At 48.1% G+C, this 25,083-nt stretch overlaps 2 protein-coding genes and 1 long non-coding RNA gene across 4 annotated transcripts in view; 1 reads left to right on the top strand and 2 right to left on the bottom strand.

The window, feature by feature from the left end:
• The window catches only part of LOC126527703 (uncharacterized), a 58,507-nt gene extending 58,069 nt beyond the window's left edge, over positions 1-438 (top strand). For both annotated transcript variants that reach the window (XM_055068893.2, XM_055068892.1), the window contains one exon: positions 127-438. In XM_055068893.2, the coding sequence (XP_054924868.1) occupies positions 127-159 (33 nt within the window). In that variant the 3' untranslated portion in view covers positions 160-438. The remainder of the gene's footprint in view (positions 1-126) is intronic.
• Positions 439-5,765: 5,327 nt separating this feature from the next.
• On the bottom strand, positions 5,766-10,914 carry LOC126527701 (uncharacterized). Its single transcript, XM_050175567.3, has 2 exons — positions 10,483-10,914; positions 5,766-7,033 (listed from the first exon to the last, which is right to left on the bottom strand). The coding sequence occupies exons 1-2, from the start codon at positions 10,774-10,776 to the stop codon at positions 5,903-5,905; spliced, it is 1,425 nt and encodes a 474-aa protein (XP_050031524.1). The 5' UTR covers positions 10,777-10,914; the 3' UTR covers positions 5,766-5,902.
• Positions 10,915-15,533: 4,619 nt separating this feature from the next.
• LOC126527702 (uncharacterized) lies at positions 15,534-19,942 on the bottom strand. The gene is made up of 2 exons (XR_011890300.1): positions 19,058-19,942; positions 15,534-16,546 (listed from the first exon to the last, which is right to left on the bottom strand). It is a non-coding gene; the product is annotated as an uncharacterized lncRNA (long non-coding RNA).
• Positions 19,943-25,083: the final 5,141 nt, after the last annotated feature.

The raw sequence follows: 25,083 nt of genomic DNA, 5'->3' as shown, positions 1-25,083 counted from the left end.
CGCATAGTTGAGACATTTTATAACCGTATTGCTTTGCGCAGCTTCCGTAGCGTTGCCTGCCAAATACGTAACGGAGTACAGGTTTGTGATTACAGGTGGCGCTGCGTGTAATTCTCGGTTGCGCAGGCTTACGGCGCCACCAAGTGGACAGTTCTGTGACGGCACCACCATGTTTACTCTGGCGCCAGCCAAGCTGCGCCGAGTACGGCCTCGACTGCAAAGGTGTCTCTGCAGCTCGTGCTTTGCGGCGTGCGCGGAGCAGCGCAGGATCTGCGCTGCGGCCGCATTTCATCCGCTGTTTCTGGCTGAACGCGCTACTTGGCCACGTCGACACGCTGGCTTATCACGCTCAAATCGCCGGCGTGCATGTCCCGTGCATAACTGCTGGATGAACAAATTTGTTTATCGACTTTAATGCAGGTGTTCGCGTAAATTAAAAAAAATTCAGCTGATCTATGGAATCGACTACCCTTCTTTTCTCTAATGCATAAATACTTGAAGCTATGTCTCCTGCTTCCCCATGCTCCCGTGCCTGTGAGTCCAGCTCTACCAGGATACCACTTGTCGAAGCCATCGGGCGTCAGGAGGAATCCAATGCAGGCCTGGACTGTGTGCGCCGTCGCTCTCTCCAATCTAACTGACCGTTTCCCTGTTTCGTATGTCCAAGGCCAGAGGCTACGTCGCCGCAATCCAGCCAAGTGGAGGACATCTCAGGACCGGCTCAATTGTTTTAATTGCCGTCGGATTGGTCACGTCGCCCGCTGTTGAGCCCTATGCTCCTAACTGGCGTCCTGCTGGCCACCCATGCAGGCCGCTTCCAGCCTTACCGCGAGTCACCTCGGGACAAAGGTGGTGACGCTCCGACCATATCGTACCGTCGTTCGCCATCTCCGCGTGGTCACCATTGACGTTCGTCCTTGTCTCGCCGCCTCTAGTAAGCGTGCGAAAGGTATTAGCTTGTTCAGGAGCCTACGAAAATGGTATGTCTTTGTTCAGGAGTTGCGTCAAGGGACGGGCAGTGTCGGTGAAACTCTTGACGAAGCGCCGAAAATGAAAACATAGGCTGACGAAGCTCCGTACATCTTTGGCCGAGCGTGGCACTGGAAAATTTCTGACGACAGGAATTTGACCGGGATCAGGCTGTATGCCACGGGCACTGACAAGGTGGCCTAGCACAGTGATTTCAAGACGGCAAAGCTGTTTTTTTTTTTATTAGTTTAGCTGTAGGCCCGCTCGCCTGAAAACATCAAGAACTGGCGACAGGCGCGTGAGGTGGCTCTGAAATCTCGGCGAAAAAATGATGGCATCGTCTAGATGACAATAGCATGCGGACCATTTGTAGCCGCCAAGGAGAGAGTCCATCCTTTCAAACGTTGCTGGGGCATTACAATATCACAGCACTGCGCAAAGCTGGAATGCGAAAAGACTACCTTGCGCTGCAAATCACCTCAAGATTAATGCCAGCCGAGATGAAACCTTTGAGACCAACCGCGATTTCCAAATTCTATCCAATGTTCCTTGCCATTATTGAACTAGTTCCTGGTTATAGCATATTCTACAGCTTTTTAGGGCATCACTGGTATCTGCAGGGTATGTGTAAAATTTAACGTTGGAAAGAAAAAAAGAAAGTAAGAAAGTAAGAAAGAAAGAAAGAAAGAAATATTCATTTTCTTCTGTATCTTTACAGAAACTGTGACAAGAGCAAAAGGCATCGAGGCTTGACAGAGGCTCCTGCTCCGTTAAAAGCACTGTTTAACTACGAATGAATCAACGTGTTGACGCGAACGCAGACTAAAAACTGATAGTCTATTAGACAAAACTGGTTGAAAATACATCAATGAGCAATCACTTTCACGCGAACTATAAGAATAGAAGATAAAAACAGACAAAATACTGCATAAAGAACTTGCAATCATAGAAGACGCAACCTAACAGAACATTTCAGCGGTCGAGCATGGGTCAGTATTGAGCCTTTCTCCATCTAAAAAAAAGATATCCCGTTTCCTATAAATATTTAGGATTGATGGCACGCCTGCTAACATTCTTTTTTTGTTACGTAGAAGGCTTCATTTTTCTTCCTTATACTAACTCGTGCATTTACACAATAACAGTGCTGCTTTCAACATTTGTTGCTCACCGGAAATAACGACCAAAGTAAATACCTGGTAAAAATATACCATGTATGCTTTGCTACCTACGTGGCAGAAACACACCTGGTAACGAAGCTTCCCTAGAAGCCCGTACGTTCAAAGCATGGCGGTTCATCGGCAATTCAATGGGCTTAACGCCATCTGTGCGACGATGGAACACTTCCGGCGGAAAAGCAATAATGTGACGCCATATCCGTTTAAAACATAAGTGACGTCTTTTTGTTCTCAAAGGCGCGAAATCTGCTTCGGTGGCTGCCCCGCCATTCAACTTGATGGGCGTCTCGAGCTTTCAGAGTGAAAAGCGATGCAGCAGAAGGTCAGCCGGACGGGTGTCGAAATCGTACTTCTGCACAGAACGAATGCCTTTCGGGTAGCGTGCTGGTCCCATCTTCAGACGCCAAGCCCGTTGGCCACAGCAGCGCCAAGGAAACGGCTAAAGTAAGCAATTATCTGGCGGTCGTAACTCACTATTTCCAGCTGAACAGGTTGAAAAAACGATGAAACTACACGCGCCATCAAATTCACACAAACGTGAACAAGCAAAACAGCACAGCGTGTGAGGGGAGACGTATTGTAACAGGTAAATTTTACGAGCGCGCCTTTCTGCACACTTGAAGAGCTGCGCTGAATTGCAAGTTGATAGCGGCGTCATATTATGGTGGGCGCTGAAAAAACAAGTTACTTATTGATAACGATAAAGTAAAATAGAGCTGTCTTTTCTTTTCTCGCGACACGTATGTAAAATTGATTAATTTTTTTAATGTAATTAAAAAAACGCTTACTTCTTTAGGAATGTTTCTTCCCTCGTTGCATATATTCCCGCTTCAATCACTGCTCCCATAACCACCCTTGGTGATGTCGGTTGACAATTTGTTGTGTACCGTTCTTCGCCCGAAGCTTCGCGACCTATTTGGATCGACCTTGGAATGATCGCGATAACGTCAAGCCTCTTCTCACCGCATGCTTGCTGCCGCAAGTGTTGCAATTTTAACGATTTCGTTGATAGATTTAACGGCTTTGTTTCTTTGGCGATATATTTTTAAATGTAGCGACCGGTGACCGTTTTAGCGAAGTAACAAAACAATTGGCGGCATTTTAGCAACTTCGAAGTAACATACATGTGAGCAGCGAGTATTGACTGTATGACGCGTAGCTAGCTCCTTTAACCACGATGAAGCAATGGTTTCCTTCACAAGTTTCATAGTGCGCTCATAAAATGCAGGTTTTTTTTTTTGTTATTTACGAAACTGATTTGAATTGGTTTTAACGCTTCGGTTTCTGCACTTTCGCTAAATGCGGTTTATTGGTGGGCATTTACGAATTTATTGTCAAATTCAGAAAGCAGCAGGTAAGCAATAAGGTAAACTTGACCGTAGAAAGGCGCATACACTGGAGTGGATGAGTTTGTTCACGCTAGCCGAAGAACACTTTTCGCATGGATTTCAGACAATTCATTACTGCGAAGAGTCAAGAGGGGCGAAAGCGTAGTGTTCGACACCACGTGACTGTCATCGCAGAGTTAACGTGCGACCTTGTGTCTTGCAAGATTTTGCTATCCTTGGAAGTGCCGAAAACTAGAAAAATTTCCAGGATAATCTGGGGAGCAAGTCCCATTGCGGCTGGGAAAATCAGAATGCGCGTTTTTTTTCTTTTTTTTAATTGTGTAGTATCGGTAGCTTCGAAATCTAAGTGAAAACGCGAAGTTTGTTATCGTTCGTCGTTACGCATTTATAATCGTAAAGTAAAAGCACACTACCAACTGCTGCTAATTTCAGCTTATTCCTCGCTCACAAGAACCTATAAGCAAACGTAAGACTGTTCTATAAATTTTTTACGCCATATTAGCGTATATCATAGCGTTCTAAGCGCCTACATAACTCAAAGCTTATTCAGAAACTTTGGCGACACTGCACCGTGCACGCTTCACCACATTGCACAACCGTATTGCGGCAAAGCTGCGTAAGCCCCTTACCGCGACGTCGCCTTTGTTAAGCTCTTGTTGTTGCTAGGGGAGTGCGTATATTCGAAACTTTCGAATGACGAATCGAATAGTCACTATAGGTAAATTGGAATACTTTTTTAAATATTTCAAAACTGCCCCCTGTTAAACATAAAAATGGAGCAAAAGTACGGCGATTTTGCACTCTCGCGGGCATAGTATAGACAATACACGAGAACTTGCGTAGTGGAGCAGGCTACGTTGCTTAGGTAGCCATACTTTACAGGCTGTGAAGCAATCATTCGCACTCTCCAAAGAGTCCTGTGTGTGCTAAGGAATTACTTGTTTGCTCTTAATGTTCCATTCGTGCTTTCAATAAATGCTTAATAACGTGGATCGTAATGATAGAAACGTGCTAACTTAATACTAGGATGAGAACATTATGATAAAGAACTATTCGCAAACTATTCGATTTGTTTCGAGCACTGTTCGATTCGGCTCCAAACATCACTGCTCGCACACGCCTAGTTGCCTATTGAACATTCTTCGCCGGGTACACAGCACCTTCACCTGCCACCTTTATTTTTCTGCGGCGTACTTGAAGCAGTAAAATAAATCGCGAAATGACTGCCGAAAGTTCTGCGCTATGCAAACTAGCAGCTCGCAACCGACAACCATGAAAGATAAGTCAAAACTTTGAACGCCTTCACGTTCGCGATGACGGCAGCTGCATCAATCGAAGTCGTAGCGCTGGATTGACATGGACCAGAAAAACTACAGGGCGTAGCGCACGTCCGGTCGTCTTTCTTGTCCGTGTCAATCCAGCGCTACGACTTGAATTGATGCAACTAACCAACTAGCCCAAAAATCTGCACTCCTGGACGGCAGCTGCCCAGCGCACCCTCCCGCCAAATGACGTCACCAGGGGAAAGCACGACGCAACACGTTTTCGAAAAGGTACATTCCATGAACTGCATGCGAGAGCTACAGGTTGCGTCAGCCTACCAAGAATAACCGCAAGTGCTTCCCTCTGGGTGACGCCGACGCGGTGGAAGATTCACGAAAGGATCTGTGCAGCACAATAGGCGAGCACCCCCCTTCGCTCTTCAGTAAATGCAGCACGCACTCGTCACATTGGCGCTCACGTCTCCTAGATGGTACGAGGGCGCACTTCGACCCACGACATCATGCTACCTTATACGGCTGCGGTAGAATGGGAATACTGTAGAGTAAGTCGCGGTGATTTTAGACACCGCTTTCGTCACCCCGAGCTTCGAAATAGACATTGCGATCCATGTAACATGATGTCATAAAGCAGAGGCCTGTGCTGTCCCGAGTCAATGGACAGCTTTTACCGTGGTGACATGCGGGGATGCTGGACTGCCGTCACGACGTGCGAAAAAGGGAACCGGAACAGCCAGGAGAGGAGCGTAGAACTGGTTTTGCTTTTTCGCACACAGCTGCCCTCTTCACCAAGGATAGTAGCAGCGGCATTCTGCACAAGACACGAGTTCCTTTTTATTGAATGTGCTCAAGATGTCAAAGAGGTAGTTTGTCTCGAAGTTAAAACCCGGATGTGGGAGCTCCTGTAGTCGTAAACAATAAAGTAAGGAAGTGACACAGACTAAAACAAGTGTATAATACTTTGAAATCAGGCATTAACAATGAACTGGAACTGACGCCGAATTACACGGTTTATTTCATCGCCAGAAAGGGGGCAAAAGAACTTGACAAGAGAAATCTCGCAGGCATGCGAAGCAGGAAAGAACATGGCGCCGCTAAGCACGGGCAGCGCTGACAATCGTCAAGTACTTCAAACCACGGTCTCATGCAATAAGTCTAGCTGGATCTCGAATATCACATTGCCGTCCATTAGAAAACCACCGTTTCTCAGAAAATCCAAGCTTATGTTGAACTCGCGGTGGAAGTGTTTCATCGAGTCGAGATCGCGCGCGCATGCGCAGTGAGCGTCGTTGGGACCGCCCAGGGAGCAGTCATTGCCCGGATGTCGCACCTTTACGCGCCAGTCCCGCAGAACGCACCGGGAGCCCGCCAGCAGCCCGTCGAACGCGATGTCCACAACGAGGTCACAAGTTTCACCGTAGGTGCGCTTGGAGACGGCTATCGTGAGATACGTATCCCTCGTGTGCCACAAGGTGACCTCGGCGAACTGTCTGTCGTCCTCCCGGCAGAGGAAAATCTCGTTCGCGTTTTCGAGAGTCAACACGTAGCACATGCTCCCGAGTACTTCGGCCAGTCCCTGTTCCACGGACAGCGAACTGGTGAAACGCCGAAAGCTGTCCGAACAGAAGACGAGGGGCTCGCAAGACGCGGTCACCGGGTTTTGACCGTGCCGGGCGACGTTCTGCCGCAAGTACTCCAGAGCGTTCAGCGCCTTGTGGGCGAAGTGCTCCAACTTCCGGAGTATGAGCCCGTTCTCCGAGCCCAAGGAGAACGGCGACGTGCTCGATGCGCGCGCCGAACTTTGCCGACTCTCGGGCTGGTACGTGTCGGCGGCGGTGGCGATCAGGGCGAGCTCGTCCTTCAAGTCCTGCTCGGACGTTCCGAGCGCCCGAGAGATGTCTGCGAACCTGGCCCTCCGATTGCGGGCGGTTTCCGCGAGATTGGCGATCAGGCTCTGAAGTCCGGAGAGCAGCTCGTCGGGACGCACGTCCTTCGAGAGCCCCTTTATGTCTTCCAGCGCGTGGCCCAGGTCCCGGAGCGTCACGCCCGCAGCTTTCAAGGACGGCTGCTGCGTGGCCGCGGAAGAGTCGGAGACGCCGCATCCGGTAGCAAAGTGCGTCGACAGGTCGCTGTGCAGGACCCCCTCGCCGCAGCGCAGACATTCCACCGTATGGAAGGCGCACTCGGTCTCGTAATGAGGCAGTAGTTCATCCGCGGTGCCGACAAACTTGCAGCCTTGCGATTCGTTCCAGCAATGAACCTTGAAACACAAAGAAAAAGAACAAATATTTAAAGAATTGGCACATTACGCAAGTTGCACTCAACAGTTCAACAACCTGCTGCAGGGCGCTCATGACATCGCACAAAACCGGGATCCCGAAAGAGGGCAGAGACCCCGCCCTGCAAACCACCTCTGGAACAGGGGCAGCTGCAATGAGACCTTGGAAACCATGCAGTATACTTAAATCCAAGGTACCTTGAGGTTATTGTGCTCGGTTTATAGAATTTCACTGCATTTACAGGCATAAATAGTATCCACAATGGGCCTACTCGAACTGTGTTAAGTTTAATGTTGAAAAATGTGTACTGTTTAGTGACGAAGAAACGGGGCACCTTGATACAAACGCGAGCAAAGAACATGGCGAAAACAGAATATTAATGAGCACTCGCATTCACCTGATAGCAGAAATGGAAGATACAATAACATCACGAAAAAATTGCAGAAAGAAAAACTAGTAATCATAAAAATCAGAACCATTAGAAACGCACAGCACATTGTAGGTGTCCAAAAAAAATGTGCAGGATGGGGTGCTGGCGCATTTGCTGTTTTTTTTGTAGAAGATTTCTTGTCTTTTCGGCTAATTGACCCGCGTGCAAAAGCAAAACCATGGCACATTCATTAATTCTAACCCGCACACTTCGTCTGCAAGTCACGCTGAATATCCAGCATTGCCCTATACCAAACAGCTCGGTTTAGCCTAATCGTAAGTGTAATGTTTACCTTTGCATGCTAAGTCACGCAGAAACTCCCCTGGTAGTTGTATAAGTATGCACAAGCATTGTGCCTCTTGCTCATTGTGTTACCCCACCTGTACTTATACCAACACTCTTCAAGGACGACGACGTCTGGAGTGGGATGTCTCAGCAGGTTACGAGACTTCCGTGGAGGTTACGCTCATGCGAGCCCATTTGCCCACCAGGACTTCCCAAATCACTGACAGCCTTCGATCATCAGTTGGCCACGCATAATTGAAGAAAATCGGCGCCATGTAGAGTTACTAGCATATTTAACAATATCGCACGAGTGTCGAAACGGCAGCATGTCCTTGTTAACGCCCGATAACGAGGAGAAGCGGCGAAACCTGCGACAATACACTGTAGAGTACCTCGAAAGTAAATAGGATGTAAATCTGCGTATAACTCACAGCTTTGCGCTAAGAAAGGTGGTAAGTTAGAAACAGATTTACAACCCCTTTATTCTTTTAGCCATGTAACGTATTTTACAGTGCAGGCGCAAGCGCTGATGCGAACGTTGTGCAAGCAATGCTCCGTTTTCTCGCGATGCATATACTCTGTCACACTAGATGCGTAGGCCAACTTTTCAAGCGAAGCTTGTATTAGCTCGCAAGTTTCGGTGGCGTTGTCGCGGTAACGCAGAAAAAAAAGAACAGTTGCTCCCAGAGCCGAGCAGCTCTGGGAAAGATTTGACGAGTTGCCAAGCGCCGGGGCGCGAGTCATAAGCAAGGATTCCAGCTGCATAGGCGCGCGCTTACGCCTCGCGCGACCAATCAGAGCCGTTTCTCGTCCGGCGGGAAGGGAAAGGGCAGCAAAGGGTTTCGGGCGCGCTACGCCGTGCGAAACCGTGCAGCTTCGTTTCAGTGCAGTTGATTTTCGGAAAACGGATGGAATGGCCACGCATTGTGCGTTCCTCCGAGGAACAGGCAGCGTCAGACGAGCAGCGGCGAGAACTCGCCCGTTGAAGGGCGAGCCGTAGGCGCGCCGGTCCAGCCGTTAGAGCCGCGCGAACCCAAATTATGGGCTTTTACGTGCCAAAACCACTTTCTGAATATGAGGTACGCCGTAGTGGAGGACTCCGGAAATTTTGACCACCTGGGGTTCTTTAATGTGCACCTAAATCTAAGTACACGGGTGTTTTCGCATTTTGCCCCCATCGAAATGTGGCCGCCTTGGCCGGGATTCGATCCCGCGACCTCGTGCTCAGCAGCCCAACACCATAGCCACTGAGCAACCATGGCGGGTCGAGCCACCCGAACCCAGGCAATCCGACAGCAACGAGAAGATACCGAGCTGAGGGAGCGGGAGGCCGAAGCAATCCGGCACCGTTACTCGTGGCTTACTGCCATAGAATGTAATGGATGCCCCCGAGTAAGGAACAGCGATTGTGACGTCGCCGGTTTCGTCACGCCAGCCTTGGCAAGGGAAATTTAGGGCCAGGCAACACGACCTCGTGGTGAACAAACCTTATGATATCTAGCTGGCGCTGGCTGAACAGTCACTTGTATTTAGACGTGACGAAGGTCAGGTACACGCAGGACAAACTTCGCTTACACCAATTTTTTAGTAGGGGAAGGTATGGTCATTTTTTATTTTACGAAGGGATGACGTGAAGAACAAATGAACCGGTAACGCGCAGTCGGCAATTTGCGTGCGATTTTCTTGCGTCCCGTTAAACTAACAAAAACAATTCATTACCTTGTCTAGCCTTTCTAGAAGCTCCCAGTTTACGGCCGATTCGAGTCAAAGTGCGCCACAAGGTCGCTAACATTTGGGTAAAAGTAAATTTAGCGGCACCTTACGAAGTGCGCAGCAATTAACGCCTTCACTGTGTGGTTAACAGGGATTCTTCCACATGCTCTGCACGTCATTCCAAACTTGGGTTACTGCAATGTGCCGAGCCAACACCACCTACATGGCACAAGGCCTGTTCAATCCATGACGCCATGCTGCCTGGCCCCACTGCCATAAAATCTAATGGATGCCTCCGAGTAAGGAACAGCGATTTTGACGTCACCGCTTTCGTCACGCCAGCGTTGGCAATGGAAATGTTGGGCCAGGCAACACTGCGTCGTGGATCGGGGTAAACAAACCTTATGATATCTAGGTGGCGTTGGCCGAGCAGTCACTTGTATTTAGAGACACGCTGGTGCATGAAAAAATTAATAAAGCAGCACGCAATAAAAAACGAAGGTAGTATTAGCGGTGCACGATACTAGCGGTGCAATTCCGGCGATATACGGTTCGATTTTGTTAGTCATGACCCCCATAAAGCTAACAGGCTATGAAGCCAAGTAAAGCATCGGGGAAATTAGCTGCAGTTGAATGAAAGTAAAAGATAACGAAGGAAAGAAAAATGAAAGTGGACGAAGAGATACCTTGCCGTACCGTGTACTCACAAATTAAGAACTGCGAATTTTCGTTCAATACTTATTTCACCCCACGTGAACAAATGTGTAAAAGGATTAGTGCTCGACATCACCCAGCAGTATCCGCTGCTTTCTGAAAAATTAGGGGCACTAAACAGGAACGCTAAGACAAGCTGCGTTATTGGTACATCGAACTTCGGCAACAGGAAAACAGCCACTGATTACTCTTAGGCGTGCAAATACGCATGAGTGCAACTAATGCAAATGATGGGACGTTTGCAAAGAACGACAGCAGCAGTTTTCTTTTTGTTTTTGTTTTTCTCACCTTCAACTTGTTCGCTTCCCGCGCGCACAACTCGACAGAGGCGCACTGCGTTTCCTCGAACGGCTCTCGATCCAAGGGACAAGTCCCAACGCCTCCCTGGGAGTTGGCTGCGTGGCAGGACTGGCACAGGACGTGCGAGCAAGGCAGTACCACCGTCCGCTTCGGAATCATGCGGCAGAGGCCGCACACGCGTACATTGGGCACGTCCTCGGCAAACCGCGTCGGTCGCCAGTTGACGCCTGCGACCACGTGATCGCGAAAACGGTGCACCGTTCCCCGCTTGGCATCCGGCATGGCGACGTCTGCACGGCTACAATGAATCCCGAAATCGCGAGCCTGCGGCTTCTTGTAGTCCCATAGATGCGGCGCGGCTGGCGTAACAAGGGCAAGTTATACGACGATGGTGTCACGTGACGTCACGCACGCGCAGTTCCTCACCGTGCTGGTACCAGAGCATGGCGGTCGCGGTGACGTCACTACACCACGTCATAACGCGTGCATTGTCATTTTTTTTTTTTTTTGCGGTGTTCGTTTTTTAGCCGGATTATCGCCGTTTTCGATTCGTCGCTCGACGCGAGACACGGCTATCGTGCTGTCACGTTGCCTGTTTATCAGTGTAAAATATTTTGCACCCTTAAACGTAAATAACGGCGTAATTGTGTCTATACCTCACACCCTTACACTTTTTTGGGTGTAAGGGTGTGAGTCATCGACGAAATTTCGCCCTTCTCCTTTAAGCGTGTAAATTATTTCGCAGTGCACGCGGCTTCTCCAGTGATCCAACGTAGCGGCCACGATGACTTAAAAAATATATACCCGTGGTTTTACATGCCAGAACAACGATCTGATTATGAGGCGCGACGTAGTGAGGGCACGGTCATTTTTCATGGTTGTAAAACCTTTGACGAAAAACGGTCCAGATCCATTGGTGAGTGACCTATACAAGGGGACTTATGGGAGTGGTGTTTGAAGCGCGAATAGGTGAGAGGGGACAAACGTCATTAAGAAAAAATGCCTCTTAAAGGAAGGAAAAACCATGAAAAGCTTTATATTATTTAAATAAAATGTAATTTTTAATTAAGTAGTCAGGTGGGATGCGCAAAAGAAGAAAGGAAAAAGACGATTGCCTTTTACTTTAGTATTAATAAAAATGTTTTCTTTATTAGCGCCCCTAGAAGAAGAAAAGGGGGCGTTCAAGCAGCTATGGCAAAACACGGTCGTAAAGTTGGTCTGCTAGGAAAACGCCCCCCTTGAAATGTTTCGTTGTGTTGCTCCTCCGTGCGGGACTTCTGAATACCGGTGGCGCGCGCTTTACGCTCGCTGAGCGAGGTGTTTCCGAGGTGAGTTGCATCATGAATCAAAGCGTTCAGTGAAGAGTTCTCGCGCGAAGTGAGTCGGGAACGCCGGCTTCAAGTGTCGGCTTCAGCGGTCCAGGTGCGACTGCTATGACTGCCGTACTCGCACCTGAGGTCGCACCTGAGGTTGCACCCAAGGTACGCAAGGGGTACGTACACACGACGGGAGTGTTTCCCCACAAGGAAGACTTCAGCTCATTTGTGAAAAGTTGGCTGTTTCCTCGCACGCTAGGTATCTTTTTTTGTCCTCTTGATGACGCGTTTCTTGTGATTGATTGATTGATTGATTGATTGATTGATTGATTGATTGATTGATTGATTGATTGATTGATTGATTGATTGATTGATTGATTGATTGATTGATTGATTGATTGATTGATTGATTGATTGATTGATTGATTCGTTACAGCCGCCTTGCCACTTTGCACCACAACGTCTTTGAACGCATAGCAGGCTGCGCGGTGTGCAATATGCCAGATCAGTTACTAAGTTATACTAACTTGTGTCTGCGCCAAGGATCCTGCGCGCGCATCTTTCCTCTGATCCTGAAGAAGTGTGGAAGATAAAATGTCTTATGTTTTTTTTGGGAGGTGGAACACACATATCACTTCCTTTTTTTTTGAAAAACTGTAAAGCTAAGTGTGCAAACCGAAATGTTACATCGACCCTAAACATAAATCGAGATCGTTCCCACCAGCCTGCCGATCAAAAACTAAAGAGGGCATATCTTTATGACAGGTACGCAAGGCAAGAATCAACTTTTGCAGTTTCATCTACACTCCGGTCGCTAGAGGAAATTACGGTACGTACGTATGTTCTCTAGTCACTCTGCTATTGAAGCAGTTACGCGTTGATGTCGATGACGCATTGTGATTGTTATGCGCAAAGCTTTTGGGGAGCGCATAGTGCTCCTATTTTTCGCTGCCACGATTGGAGTTGACTGTATGCCACACTATAATTCTCGTTTTGTGGTTTTAGACAATACAACTCGATTATTGTCAGAAAATTGGGAGTAAATAGGAATACCTTTGTTTCAGCACGAACTGCGGAGCATCATTCTGTACTTCAGGATCTCCCACACACCTGACAAACAATGAAATAATGCAAGAACGTATGGTACGTGTCCGGGTGTGCTTAGCTGGCTGCGAAATATATAACCAAGGTCAAGTTAATACCAAGGTCACGAACACGTAAAGACCTGATAAGCGAGAAACCGTACCGAAGAAAATTATTGTTCTTTTTTCTGCTATCTTTTAGATACCATTTCAAGCTTGACGCTAAACGTTCGAACATGTTGGTTAGAGCACCTACCTCCAGACCTTAAGAAACTGATCACTAACTTGAATTCCAGAAATTGAGGTCTGTTTTGCGGCCACTTGACTGCTATACAAAAAAGAAGTGCAAAGTACGTAGAAGTACATATAAGTTCCGAGACGATTCTTACTAAACGTGCAATTAGTTATTGATAGACTGGCTACTTCGAATGATTCTCTTAAGTGCCAAATTCATTGGGAGGCTAACGTCCCATCCTCTGTCATCACATTTAACCTGACGCAACTTGTACACCGAATTTCCTTCCTTACAAATAGTTGTTCACTATGAGAAGCCAGTACTAAGTCGTGTGTTGCGTGATATTGCGAGAGACCATAGCGAGAGTCAGACAGAGTAACAGTATGTGTCTAGTGTCTACCGGCGTAGGGCATTGGCACCTGATGCATAGTCTGGTGGGCTGCTGCGGACCATTCGTCAGGTCGGTTGTGCTCTTGTCGGGGTTCAACGCAGATTTGAAACCCCTGCCTGCCTACAGACCATCCACATTGCGCGGCTCGACGCGAGCGGTTAGGGACCACAATCGGTGAAACGTGCTAGTTTGCACACTGTTCGCTTAATTCTGGCTGCCCTACTCACTATGGCCCAGCTCCGAAGTGCCAGGACCACGTCTGTTGCGCCGACCTCTGATGGTAATAGTCAAGAGGGGAAGAAAACTTTGAATAGACGTGTTTCGAAAACAATCATAAGATCGTACTGAACAATGCCCCCGCAATTCTGTGTCTGAAGAGGGATCGTGAAAAACAAGTTCCCACAACTGTCTTCTATAATACTAGAGCCACGAAATGTTAGCAAATGATGTTGACGGTCTCAAGCATATTCGTTCAATTTATTGGTGAGGTTTAGCCTACCGAAGCGACACGGGAGCTGTTAGGGACCCTGTAGAGGAGGGGCTTGAAATTAACTTTGACCCCTTACGGCAGTGTAACGCTTACCGAAAGCTCAGTACATGCACGTTTTTTTTTTATACTCTGCGCCCAGGAAAGCGGGTACCCAGGCTAGGAACGAAACATCGCGACCTCGTGCCCACCAGCAGTATGGTCTAGCCACCACGCCATCACGCTGGATATTACGCAACTTAAAATGCTGAAAGGTTCGAGACACTGGGTTTAAAAATTGAGACCCGATAAACTAACGTTTGGTAAGCTAACTGATGTTTAGAAAAAGTTAGTTTGACTGGTGTTAAATACGTTTGCTACACGTCAACTATTGGTATTGTTGCCGGTCAATCCGAGCCTTTTGTCATTACGAGGCTAGCAACAAAAAATGTCCCCAGGTGAGAGGCACATATATCGACACACATTTCGCATGTGCCTCGGCAATAGCGTGACTTGGTCGCGTACGCAATTTATGACACTCTCTAGCGCGCTTTACTTGCGTGCTTGCTCCACTTCGTGAGCAATATTACACAAGGTTGATACGCCTGAATTTGAAAATGGCAGTAAACAGAAAGGAGACTAACCAGTGCGATGTTCAATGAGTTTATTAGAACGAAAGCACGTGAGGGAAAACAGAGCCACACAATCGCGTTACATTTTGCACAGACCTATAGACTAGGAATCGTGCTGCGCTTGCATAAAGTCAGAATAGCTTCGAATTATTCCTATAATGGCAAGTACAGTAATTGCGCTGTGACGAGATGTCACACGGCGAGACCAAAAAAAAGAACAAAGAAAACGCCATCGGAGTGAGTACGGTTCTGTCAACATTGTCATCGCACAAACGTCTAATGCTTGCGACGGTGAGCATTCTGAACAAAATCAACCGCGGAAATGAAGTTTAGTAGTGTGGTTCGCTCGGCCAGTTGGCGCATGGTGAACGTATATGGGTTTCCAGCAAGTACGGACGCGAGCACAGGTAAAACGAACGGACAGGAGAACGCTTGACTTGGGAATCCAGCTTTCCAAACCAGCAAGTGCTCACGTTCTACACTCCGCTTCTCAGAGTAACGAAGGCGTCGTGGTTCCGTTCGACGCTTCTTTAAGGCCTCCATCTCTTTCACACTCAGTGCACGCTTTGTGCAATTACTAGTTCAATGTTCCTTACGCTAAGCCAATTTTTATCGCGTCACTCTTTCCTCCAGGCTCAGATGCTTCTGTTACCGTGTTACCGACTGCTTCAAGTTACGGCAGTTGAACCCACATCCCTCAATGCACACTCTGGTCTCATTTTGTTCTCTTCCCTTCTTTCTCCACACTGCTTCCATTTCTCTGCAGCCGATTTTTTTGCTAGTTCTCCGTGATGGATTTTTTCTTTTCTTTTTTTTTCACTTCCCGGCAGGTCAACGCTCCTCACTCGATGGACGTTTGTCTTAGTTTGTTCACGTAGTTACTTTCTCCTCACTCGCCTGCTTCTTATGCCGAATCATTTCTCACTCCTGTGTGGCCTACTTCAATTTTCTGTTATCCGATTTCTTCCCTTCTTGCCTCTTCCTTTGCTTGTCTGTCTGAGCACATACCCATTGCCACATTACCCGATGACACATAAACAGTGGCCCAAGTTAAAACCGCAAAGTGTGACGAAGAGGCAAAAGAAGCAAAACACGAGGCACAATTTTTGCCTGTACTTTGAACTGACCGCATTTTTCACTCGACGCAACACATGTTTAAATTGGCCCCCTTCAGTGATTTAAGACACTGCTCGCCAATTAATATACAGACTTCTCCAACGTTACAAGCCAGAATGTCCGCATATACTTCTACAAGCCAGATTGCACTACAGTACTGTGTCTAGGTATGGCTGTTGGGTACAGGAAAAAAAGATACCACAAAACACACGCACCATAAAACGCAGGCGTCACAACAAACACACATGTAACACGAATCATGCAAACATTATGCCTGATAAGTCTTCATCTAAATGGTGAAAAAGAGAGAGACGTTCCTACACCAACGTCGTTAGCATCGCTATCAGCGAACCGTGTTGTACATCACGTCCAAAGTTCTGTCCCCGTCGTCGTCGGCCCTGACGGCTCGGTTCATGGCGCAAACGCAGGCCGTGGTCACGTCTACGGTCTTATTTTGCAACGACCACAGGGAGCCGCCGTTCCAGCGTGGGTACGACACCTTGATTTTTTCCCTCACTTCCTGGCACCGAAAGTCGCCCGTAGGGCTGCACAGGTTTCCGGGACACTTGCACTTGACGCTGGGTATCTCAGGCGGAATCCTGTGGGAGTCGATGTCCAGGACCCGGGTGAAGGTGCACGTTGCCCTGTTTCCGATGCCATACGAATTGGGCTGCGGAGCACACTTCCCACTCGAGGCCTTGAGGATCGCACCACCGGCGTCGTGGAGGGCGACTCCCGCTGAGAACGTGCAGGAGGCCAGAAGAACCATCTCGCGCATTCCGAACATGCTGAGAGTCCGGAATTTCGGGTAAATCTGCGGATTACACACGGACACGAATCACCACTTTGCTCTTGGTAATTTGTTAAGGCGAAAGCCCTATTAGATAGCTCATGGGTGGAAAGATTGACCTTTCGGTGTTATGGCACCACAAATCAATGGCACCAAAACTGAGTGTTCGTCGACCTTTATTGGGAATCAAACCCACGACCTTCGGTGTTAATTACGGCAAAATTAATTAGGGTAGAGCTAATGAAGGCACTCAAACCCAAGTATCCTAGCGGGGGTCGGACCCATGACATTTGATGTTAAGGCGAAGTTAATTAAGGTGCAGTTCATTAGGGTATAGTTAATTAAGGCACTCGAACCCACAGCCTTCGTTGTTAATTAGGGCGAAGTTAATTAGAACATTTTATTAAGGTAAAGTTAAGACACTCGAACCCATGACATTTGGTGGGAGATACAAGTAATATGAAATAACGCATTCGAATGAGAATGTCAAGTAACTTAACGAATGTTTCGTGAGCGCGCAGGCTTTCGCCTTCATCCTCTTTAATGTATGCTAAAGTGAGCGTCAACTATTATTTGCCAATTTACTGATCGATTGAGATAATGGCTTAACGGTTCGTTGATCGAGCTTAACGTCCTAAAGCAGCGCAGTAGTTTAAGACTCCGAACTAGTTCCGACCATCTGGAGTACTGTAATGTGCACCCAAACCTCTCGTTTCCATTCCGCCTCCATTTTAATGTGAAAGCTGCGGCTGGGAATCGGAGCCTCCATTTTGAGTCCAGAAGCACAACGTCATGGCCATTTGCAACAGGGTCCCTTCAGAAACATCTGCAACTCCTTAGCTTAGCAGATACATATTATGCACCGGTGACGTGTAACGGCATATCAGAAGATGTACCCAGAAACATAACCAAGGTGTCGAAACCTTGTTACGCGTTGGAACTCAAAACAAGTGGAAGCATTAATGATCAGGAGTCAAGATAAGCAAGAAACATGTGTACTGGTGCAAAAAAAAAAAAAAAGCATGGAAGCGATTGATATAGCCCGAGTCGTTATCTGCAGGCAACTGTATGATATAGAGATAGAGGTAGAGATAGAGATGAAGAGAGAAAAGATAAAGGAGAGATAGGCAAAATGCCAGACTGCGACATGCGTGTGTAATACTTGATTAGCTCAAGTATATCTAGGTGATTATGGTTGCTTCCCCGTTTCGAAGTGGGTGCCAAGAGATAATCATCTATCATCACCGTCGTCTTTCAGACAGTTTCGGATACGTTCCATTACTTGGTCTTGAATCTGTCTTCTTATCAGTCAACGTAAACTGTCTCCAGCGCTGACCAGATTTGGAGCAAATATTTAATATGGTATTAATTCCGTATATGCCGCATTTCTTTCCCCCCCTTTTTTTTTTTTTAGTCCACGGCTCGCCATTCTGCGCGCCGTGTCTATCGCGAATATCCAATAGCAAGTAGTTTCAGCTGGAACGACGTCATTTTAGCGTGGTCGTCCTAGCAGATTTGTCGAACGGGAAGGTAACAGCAACGCCTCAAGTGACTGCTGGTGACGAGGTATGCCTAAGTCAAAACGTGCTGGATGCGTTCCTCTCTATATAGCGTAACAGTTTAGCGCCCGGGAAAACGCGAGTGTCAGGAAGTTTGCGTTGTTGTGAAGATATCTGCAATGGCATAAAGGAGCCGAAATCCACTGCATGCAATAAGTAACCAAGTTACTTTCTTTTTCTCTTTTACGCGCGCAGCTTTGCAGATTGTCGCCATCGGCGCTAGAGCTCGTCGCTGTGACCCGGCGTCCCCCCCCCAAAAAAAAAGAACGTAACGCGAAATCGTAACCATAGCAGCGAAAGCTATCTAGTATAATATCGATAAAATTTAAAGCAATTAATTTTTTCAGGACGTGACACTACAGATTTCGTATCTACATCATTAACAAGCCCTATCGCATAAAGACACCAGCCACGAAACGACGAGAAATTTAAACTAGCATCGCCGTTATTTGGAAAAGTGAATCCTGAGCGGGAGCTTGGGTTCATGTAATAACTGCTTACTATCGCTGCACACTGTCATTACAAACCGATGTAACAGAAACTTGGGAGATAGCAAGAATAACGTAAAAGAAAGTAAGGAATAGGCAACGACAGTAGTATAGATTCGAGCGCCTGATTTTTTTTTTTTTTTTTATGTGCAGCTCTCATCCTCGTTAAGGTTAAAAGTAGAGTTTGGTAGGGCAGGCTACGTAATGCGTATAACTGACAATCAGCTGTCTTTCATGGAAACAGAGAGGGTGCTGATGAAATGGAAACAGAAAACTGGCTTCGGCTTACAGGGGACAGGAGAAACGTATTCGGAGGTCACCCACAGGTGTCTTAGTTCCGCAGTTGGACCTACATTTGATTAAGCCGATTATCCGATCGCCCCCGTAGAGTCGCTGACTTCGAGACCCATGTCTACTTGCATTTCTGCCCCGAACTAAATGACAGCTCCGACATTATGAGTATGACGATGACGATATGCAAGTCTTACCTTCAATGCAGGAACACAGCGCGAAGAGGGTATACGAATCCAAGCCAGGAGACGAAATAAATGTATGGCGGTACTCGGGCCACAAGACGGCAACCAGCTTCCCCGGGAATCCGCGTCAGTCTTTATGCTCGCGTCGCGTCGCAAAGTTATTCGCAAACAGAGTCGCGCAAGGTCGGGTGAGAACCGGATTTTGCCGTGGCAATTTTAGTCGGAGGGCATTCAGTTCCCCGGAGTATGCGCACTAGTGTGCTAGTACGCATCTACAAAAAAAAGGAAGAGATAATAAAAAAAAATTAACGCCGGGAGCTGTCAAGGGGGAATCCCGCGCTAACTTTAGGCGCCTGATCGTTTCCTGGACTTCACAGGTAAGACCGAGAGCGTACCGAAGTACAAAGACAGGCCTACGTTTTCTTTTTCTTTTCGCTTTGCTTTATACGTCGAAACATTTCGAGCACCGTGTATACGAAGTTTATGAGACGTGCAGTGGTGAGACCTCTGACTTATTGACACTGGTCGCTGTGCATATATATATATATATATATATATATATATATTCATGTGCCGTCATAGGCGCAGCTCTCACTGCGCTAGTACCCAAACATGGCGGCCACGATGACGTCAGTGCATTGTATTATCGCGCGCACATTGTTTTGCTTATTGGCGGTGACTGTTTTTCACCGGTTCATCACTGTTACCGCTTTGTCGTTTGACACAAGACGGGGTCCAAGGTGCTGTCATGCTGTCACGTTTCCTTGATTGCGCTCTTTCTCGACGCGCTAGTACCTAAAGATGGCGGCCGCGATATGACGTCTGTGCAAACCTATCTATAGGCCTCGTGCGCTCGCATGGCGGCGCCAGTGCTGCCGAACGCGACAGCGCCACTGCGGCAAGGTCGAGTGGTCGAGCCACGGCCGCTCGGCGAAACGCGCGCCCTGCCTATGGGACCGCGCGCCTTCTCTATGGGACCTCCTTCTTTATACTAAATCCTTGTAATGTGACCCAACTTCTAATAATAATTTCTGTTTCTGCGATGCATTGACCGACCGCGGTCGAGCACGTTCCTCGTGTTCCCCTTCCTCCCGCGCGCGTTGACCGATGGTGTGTGCGGCGGCTGTCGCCGTTCCATAATAATGCCATCGCGAACCGCGAGCCCCCGCTTGTTGTTTTGCGTCTGCGGAAGGACGCGCCAGGTTGGTTGACGAGTGTCAAGAGGGGGAGAACTTTGGGCCTGTTGGTCCGACACGTTTAAAGAGGGAAAGAACTGCGACTTCAGACGGGACGTGACGAAGGAGTGGACAGGACGAGTGGACAGGACCGCTCGTCCTGTCCACTCATTCGTCACGTCCCGTCTGAAGTCGCGGTACTTTTCCTCTTTAAACATGTTGACGTGTATATACGCCAAACGAGGCACTTTGGGTCGCGGTGCTGACTTGCGTGCCGCTAAATCACTGCGTCTCGGGGAAGAAATCAACGAGTGCTGTCGGTTTGTCAAAAAAATCCATGGAAAGTGCCTGGTACAACTAAAATATTCAGAGCCATTCCACTCTGTGAAGGTGGGTGATCAGCGGAGCTGTATATATGCTGAGAAATATGTTGATTGAAAATAAAAGACCCGTACCACAATGAATTTCGCTTCTTTCTTTCACAATTTTTTGTTGTTTTATTAAATTGCATACTCGATGCATCTTTTTTAATTTTTAACCTTCTTTTGTTTGCTTTTTTGGATTTACTATTTGCTCACCAAGGTGACTGTCGTTTTATGACCGCTATGATATACGGACAGTGGCTCCGTGGCGACACTCGAAAGCTTCTCGGTCAATGTGAGGTCTATACACGACCGATGACGCGTCGTGGGCACGCTGATGTTTGTGTAATACTGAATGCCGAACCTTTCCAAGAGAAACGCCACGAACCACTTTCCTTCTCGCCGAGACACGTTTATGTTGAAATCACGCGCAATTACGATGGGAGTGGAGTCGGTAGGGGCGATTTAACCAAAGGTACATACGCTTGGCGTTTGCGGCACGATCTTCGTCCGTATTACGTGCCGCCCGCCCTCGCCACTCACAATCCCACTTCTATTCACGACGGTGCTCTTGTAGGCGCGCTGTTTTTCCGCAGTCCTGACCGCACGCGGGCTACCCATTGCACGCGTAGATTGAAACTGAGATAAGGTTACGTGGTTTGCCTATAGAGCCCGTGAGGTCAAACCGCAATCAATACTAAACAGAGTCTATTCCGGTTTAACTTTTTTTTATTAGGATATTGTTTATCACAATACGTTTTGACACTTCTCGCGATTAAACACAGCTGGTGCATGCCCGGCGACAGGCTTTTATGGCCGTTTTTTTTTTTTTTTTTTTTTTCACCGGGATAGGTCGGTCGTGAGCTCTGGGGTGGCCGCTATCTTTTTTTCCTACTCACACAAACCGCTAGAACCTAGCGTGTATCAGCTCCGCTGTAAAAATCGTTAGTTACGACGTGCCCTTAGACGTGAACGCGCTGTTTTCTTGCAGAGCGCTCTGGTTGTTATTGTTGCACCGGTTTTTGTAATGCCGGTATTTTAGAGAATTGTGCTTTACTGCCAGCTTGCCGCGTCCGCTTGGCCCATGCTTACAAACAGGCTTCCCAGAAGACTTCCGGTTAAGCCCTCTGGAACAACGCAAGTTACGATAGCCTCTAAATTAACAGAGCCCTCCAGCTGGCATCAGTCGTGCTTTGAAGTTAGAATGTTCTACGAGTGAATTTTATTGTTCAGTGCAACAAAAAAAGCCCATAGATGAGATCGACACATGCCGCACTTTCTTTATATCTAAACACACCAAGAATGTGTGCCTACAGTAAACTATGCGCGAAATACTTCCGTTTCCTTGGTTAACCTGACTGTCAGAAATACATGACCGGAAGTTTCTTGGGGTCATGAATGCGCTGCTGCCACAGCGTGGACAAAGAAGGTCTATACAGTTGTGCGCATGGTGTAGTGTGGTGGCCCAGCCCGGTCTTGACGCTAGCAGAAAGTGGGCCGCGGCCCAGCCCGACGATAGACCGAGTACCCGGGCAAAGCCCCAGTTCACAAATAATCTCGTTCGTAAGTGATCTTTGCCATCAGCCGGCCGCCGTCTCTAATATGTCGGGCATCAGGATCGGCTGTATAATTTTGTCTTGCGAACAATAATTCTACCTTACGAAGTTTTTATATGAATACTGGCCCACCTTAAAAGCTGGGCTCGCGGCGTCAGATCAGGACGCGTAAACGCAGCGAGAGGCAGCGCGAAGTCGCGGGATCGAATCCCGGCCGCGGCGGCCACGTTTCGATGGGGGCGAAATGCGAGATACGCCCGTGTATTTAGATTAGGTGCACGTTATAAAGAACCCCAGCTGGTCCAAATTTCCAGAGCCCTCCACGACAGCGCGCTTCGTAATCAGATCGTGGTTCTTGCACGTAAAACCCAAATAACTTAGTTTTTGATTTTAATTTGCTCGACACGTGCGCCTACACGGATCGAGTGGCTCGAGTTTTCGATGCGTTACACGTTCCCTAACAGTAACAAACCGAAACAATAGAACACTACTATGCCGTAATAGTATCTTGGAGAGCAAGCTGAAGGAAACGCGTGAAGAAAAAGGCGTGTTTGCTTGCCCTGCGCACGCCGGACGGCTGCAACCAGTCTCGTATATACGATTTCCACGGAATTCGACAAAACTCCGCCTTTGCCAGCTTCCAGGAGGTGTTCATATAGCCCTTGTGATATCTATACACGCAACAGTAGACAAATGTTTCTCTTTCAGCGTGGAACACAGGCTTGCGTCGCCAGTGGGCCTTCCCACGCCCGCGTGGCAGGGAACACAGAATTTCCGCCGGCGCTGCACGTCCGATTCTAAATAGCAGCGCACGCGGCCTGTACTGTCGTAAGACGAAAAAAAAATATGATTATGGGGTTTTACGTGCCAAACCCACTTTCTGATTATGAGGCACGCCGTAGTGGGGCACTCCGGAAATTTAGACCACCTGGGGTTCTTAACGTGCACCTAAATCTAAGTACACGGGTGTATCTCGCATTTCGCCCCCATCGATATGCGGCCGCCGTGGCCGGGATTCGATCCCACGACCTCGTGCTCAGCAGCCCAACACCATGTCGTAAGACGAGTGCTACCGTTGTACGTCTGCAATGGTTTCAGGTGTGACGGCTTAACTGTCAGCCGGCTCGTGATTTTCTAGTTTTTCGTTCCTTGCTTCTCACCTTGCTGCCCTTGCTAATTGTGCTCGGTGTTTTCTTTTGTTTTCATGTATAGTGGCCTTACTTTGCTTAGTGTGGCCTTGAGTACTGCAATGCATATTTCTATACTGTGCTGGTCTATGGTCAAGTGCATTGTTCAGACAGTGCCATATTTTTCAACTCAATTTGGTGTGGCAAGTGTCCCACCTCTTCCCCCAACGCCTGCGTAACGCCCCTCATTGAGTCCTTAAGGCGTAAAATAAATAAACGTTGTGTTAGGCGGCGACAGAACTTGCAGTCACCTTGCCGGGATTTAGCCTATGATTTGGTGGCAACCTATGAATTCGATAGAAGCTCGACCCTGTTGACGTTTGCAATTCAGAGACGCTGCTGCTCTTCTTCGAATGAAATCCGATAGAGCCGAGCTAGTTCACAACACGCGCACACCTCCGCGGCTAATACTATGCGCGTCGCATGCCTGCGCAGCCAAGATAAACTTCCGCGTACCGTGGTTACCACTGCACCGAAAGACTGCACAGTGGTTCTTCGTCGACGACGTCGTATTTACTGACCTTACGAAGATTTCACGCAGAACGAGCTAAGACATCTCCAATCTGTTCCGCAGCCAACGCATTCATGCAGCGTCGCGCCGGCTCGCACAAGCCGGAAAGGAGGAAAGCCTCGCCGCGCTCCTTTTCCTCCTCACCCGATGAAAAGGTCTGTAAAGTTCAGCGCTAGCCGCTCAGTGCGTGCTCCGGTCCCATCTTTCTTTTCCTTTTTTTAAGGTGTGGGCCTTTAGTGACTCATGAGTGTCCGGGCGCAGTCCGTGGTGGACGCAGGAAAGCGGTGATCACCGGCGAGGGGAGCAAGGAGAGGAGGCGCCATGCCAGTAGCGCTGAGCGAGTGGGCGCGTGGGAGAGTGCGGACACGCGCGTGGGGGTGTGCGCACATCGGCGACAAACCTTGCAGCCATATGGCTGTGATTGCATCCCATGCTCGCGGCCACGGCGGCGTCCGTTTGCAGAACAATTCAGACAACAGCGACAGAGGCAGTCATAGATAGGCTTCCGCCTATCGCAGTTTAGCTCAGCAAAAAGCACATAGATTTCTTTTTTTTTTACTAGGCTTCTTAACATTCCAAGTTGCAGCTTCGGTGTCCTCGCTGTCCCCGTGTTGCCCATGAACAGCTGCGAAATGATACTAAATAATGAAACTTAGTACTTGCGCAAACCTTCACTTTCTTTCACGTTACGGTAAGAATATCTGTTTGGCTTGCCCTGGTATGTAGTTGGATACTCCGTCTCGCTGGACATACCGTCTCACTGGACGTCCTCTTTCGTCGGACATTCGGGCTTTGATTCCAGGAGAGACACCAGACCATCGCGGCTGGGGATCGAACCAAGGAGCTTGTGCTCAGCGTACCAGAACGCCTTAGCCAAAATGCAACCGCAGCGGTTGAAGAGACGGAGACACTGTTCACATGCGCAAGCGCACAGCCAAATGCAACTAAACTGGAATCTGTCAATACTAAACGCCATGCGCGCAAAACTCTCATCCTTGAAAAGCATAAGAGCTGACTCGGCACCCTATATATCACTACTATACATACCTGTGTGCTGATCACCACAGTCACGACCGCATACCATTCAACTACGAAGGAGTTCTAGATTAACGAACTTGATTTCTAGGCCTACTCAATTAGAGAAATTTCTGAAACGACGCATACAGCACCGTGTTATTAATTGTCCCTTTAATTTTCTCTGGTGTCTGAGTTTTACCTTGACGCTTTTAGTGTACATATGTCCGACC

The sequence above is a fragment of the Dermacentor andersoni genome, chromosome 9 (genome assembly GCF_023375885.2).
Source record: "Dermacentor andersoni chromosome 9, qqDerAnde1_hic_scaffold, whole genome shotgun sequence".
In the NCBI taxonomy this organism is placed as follows: Eukaryota; Metazoa; Arthropoda; class Arachnida; order Ixodida; family Ixodidae; genus Dermacentor; species Dermacentor andersoni.
This window is presented reverse-complemented; position numbering and strand designations above follow the sequence as displayed.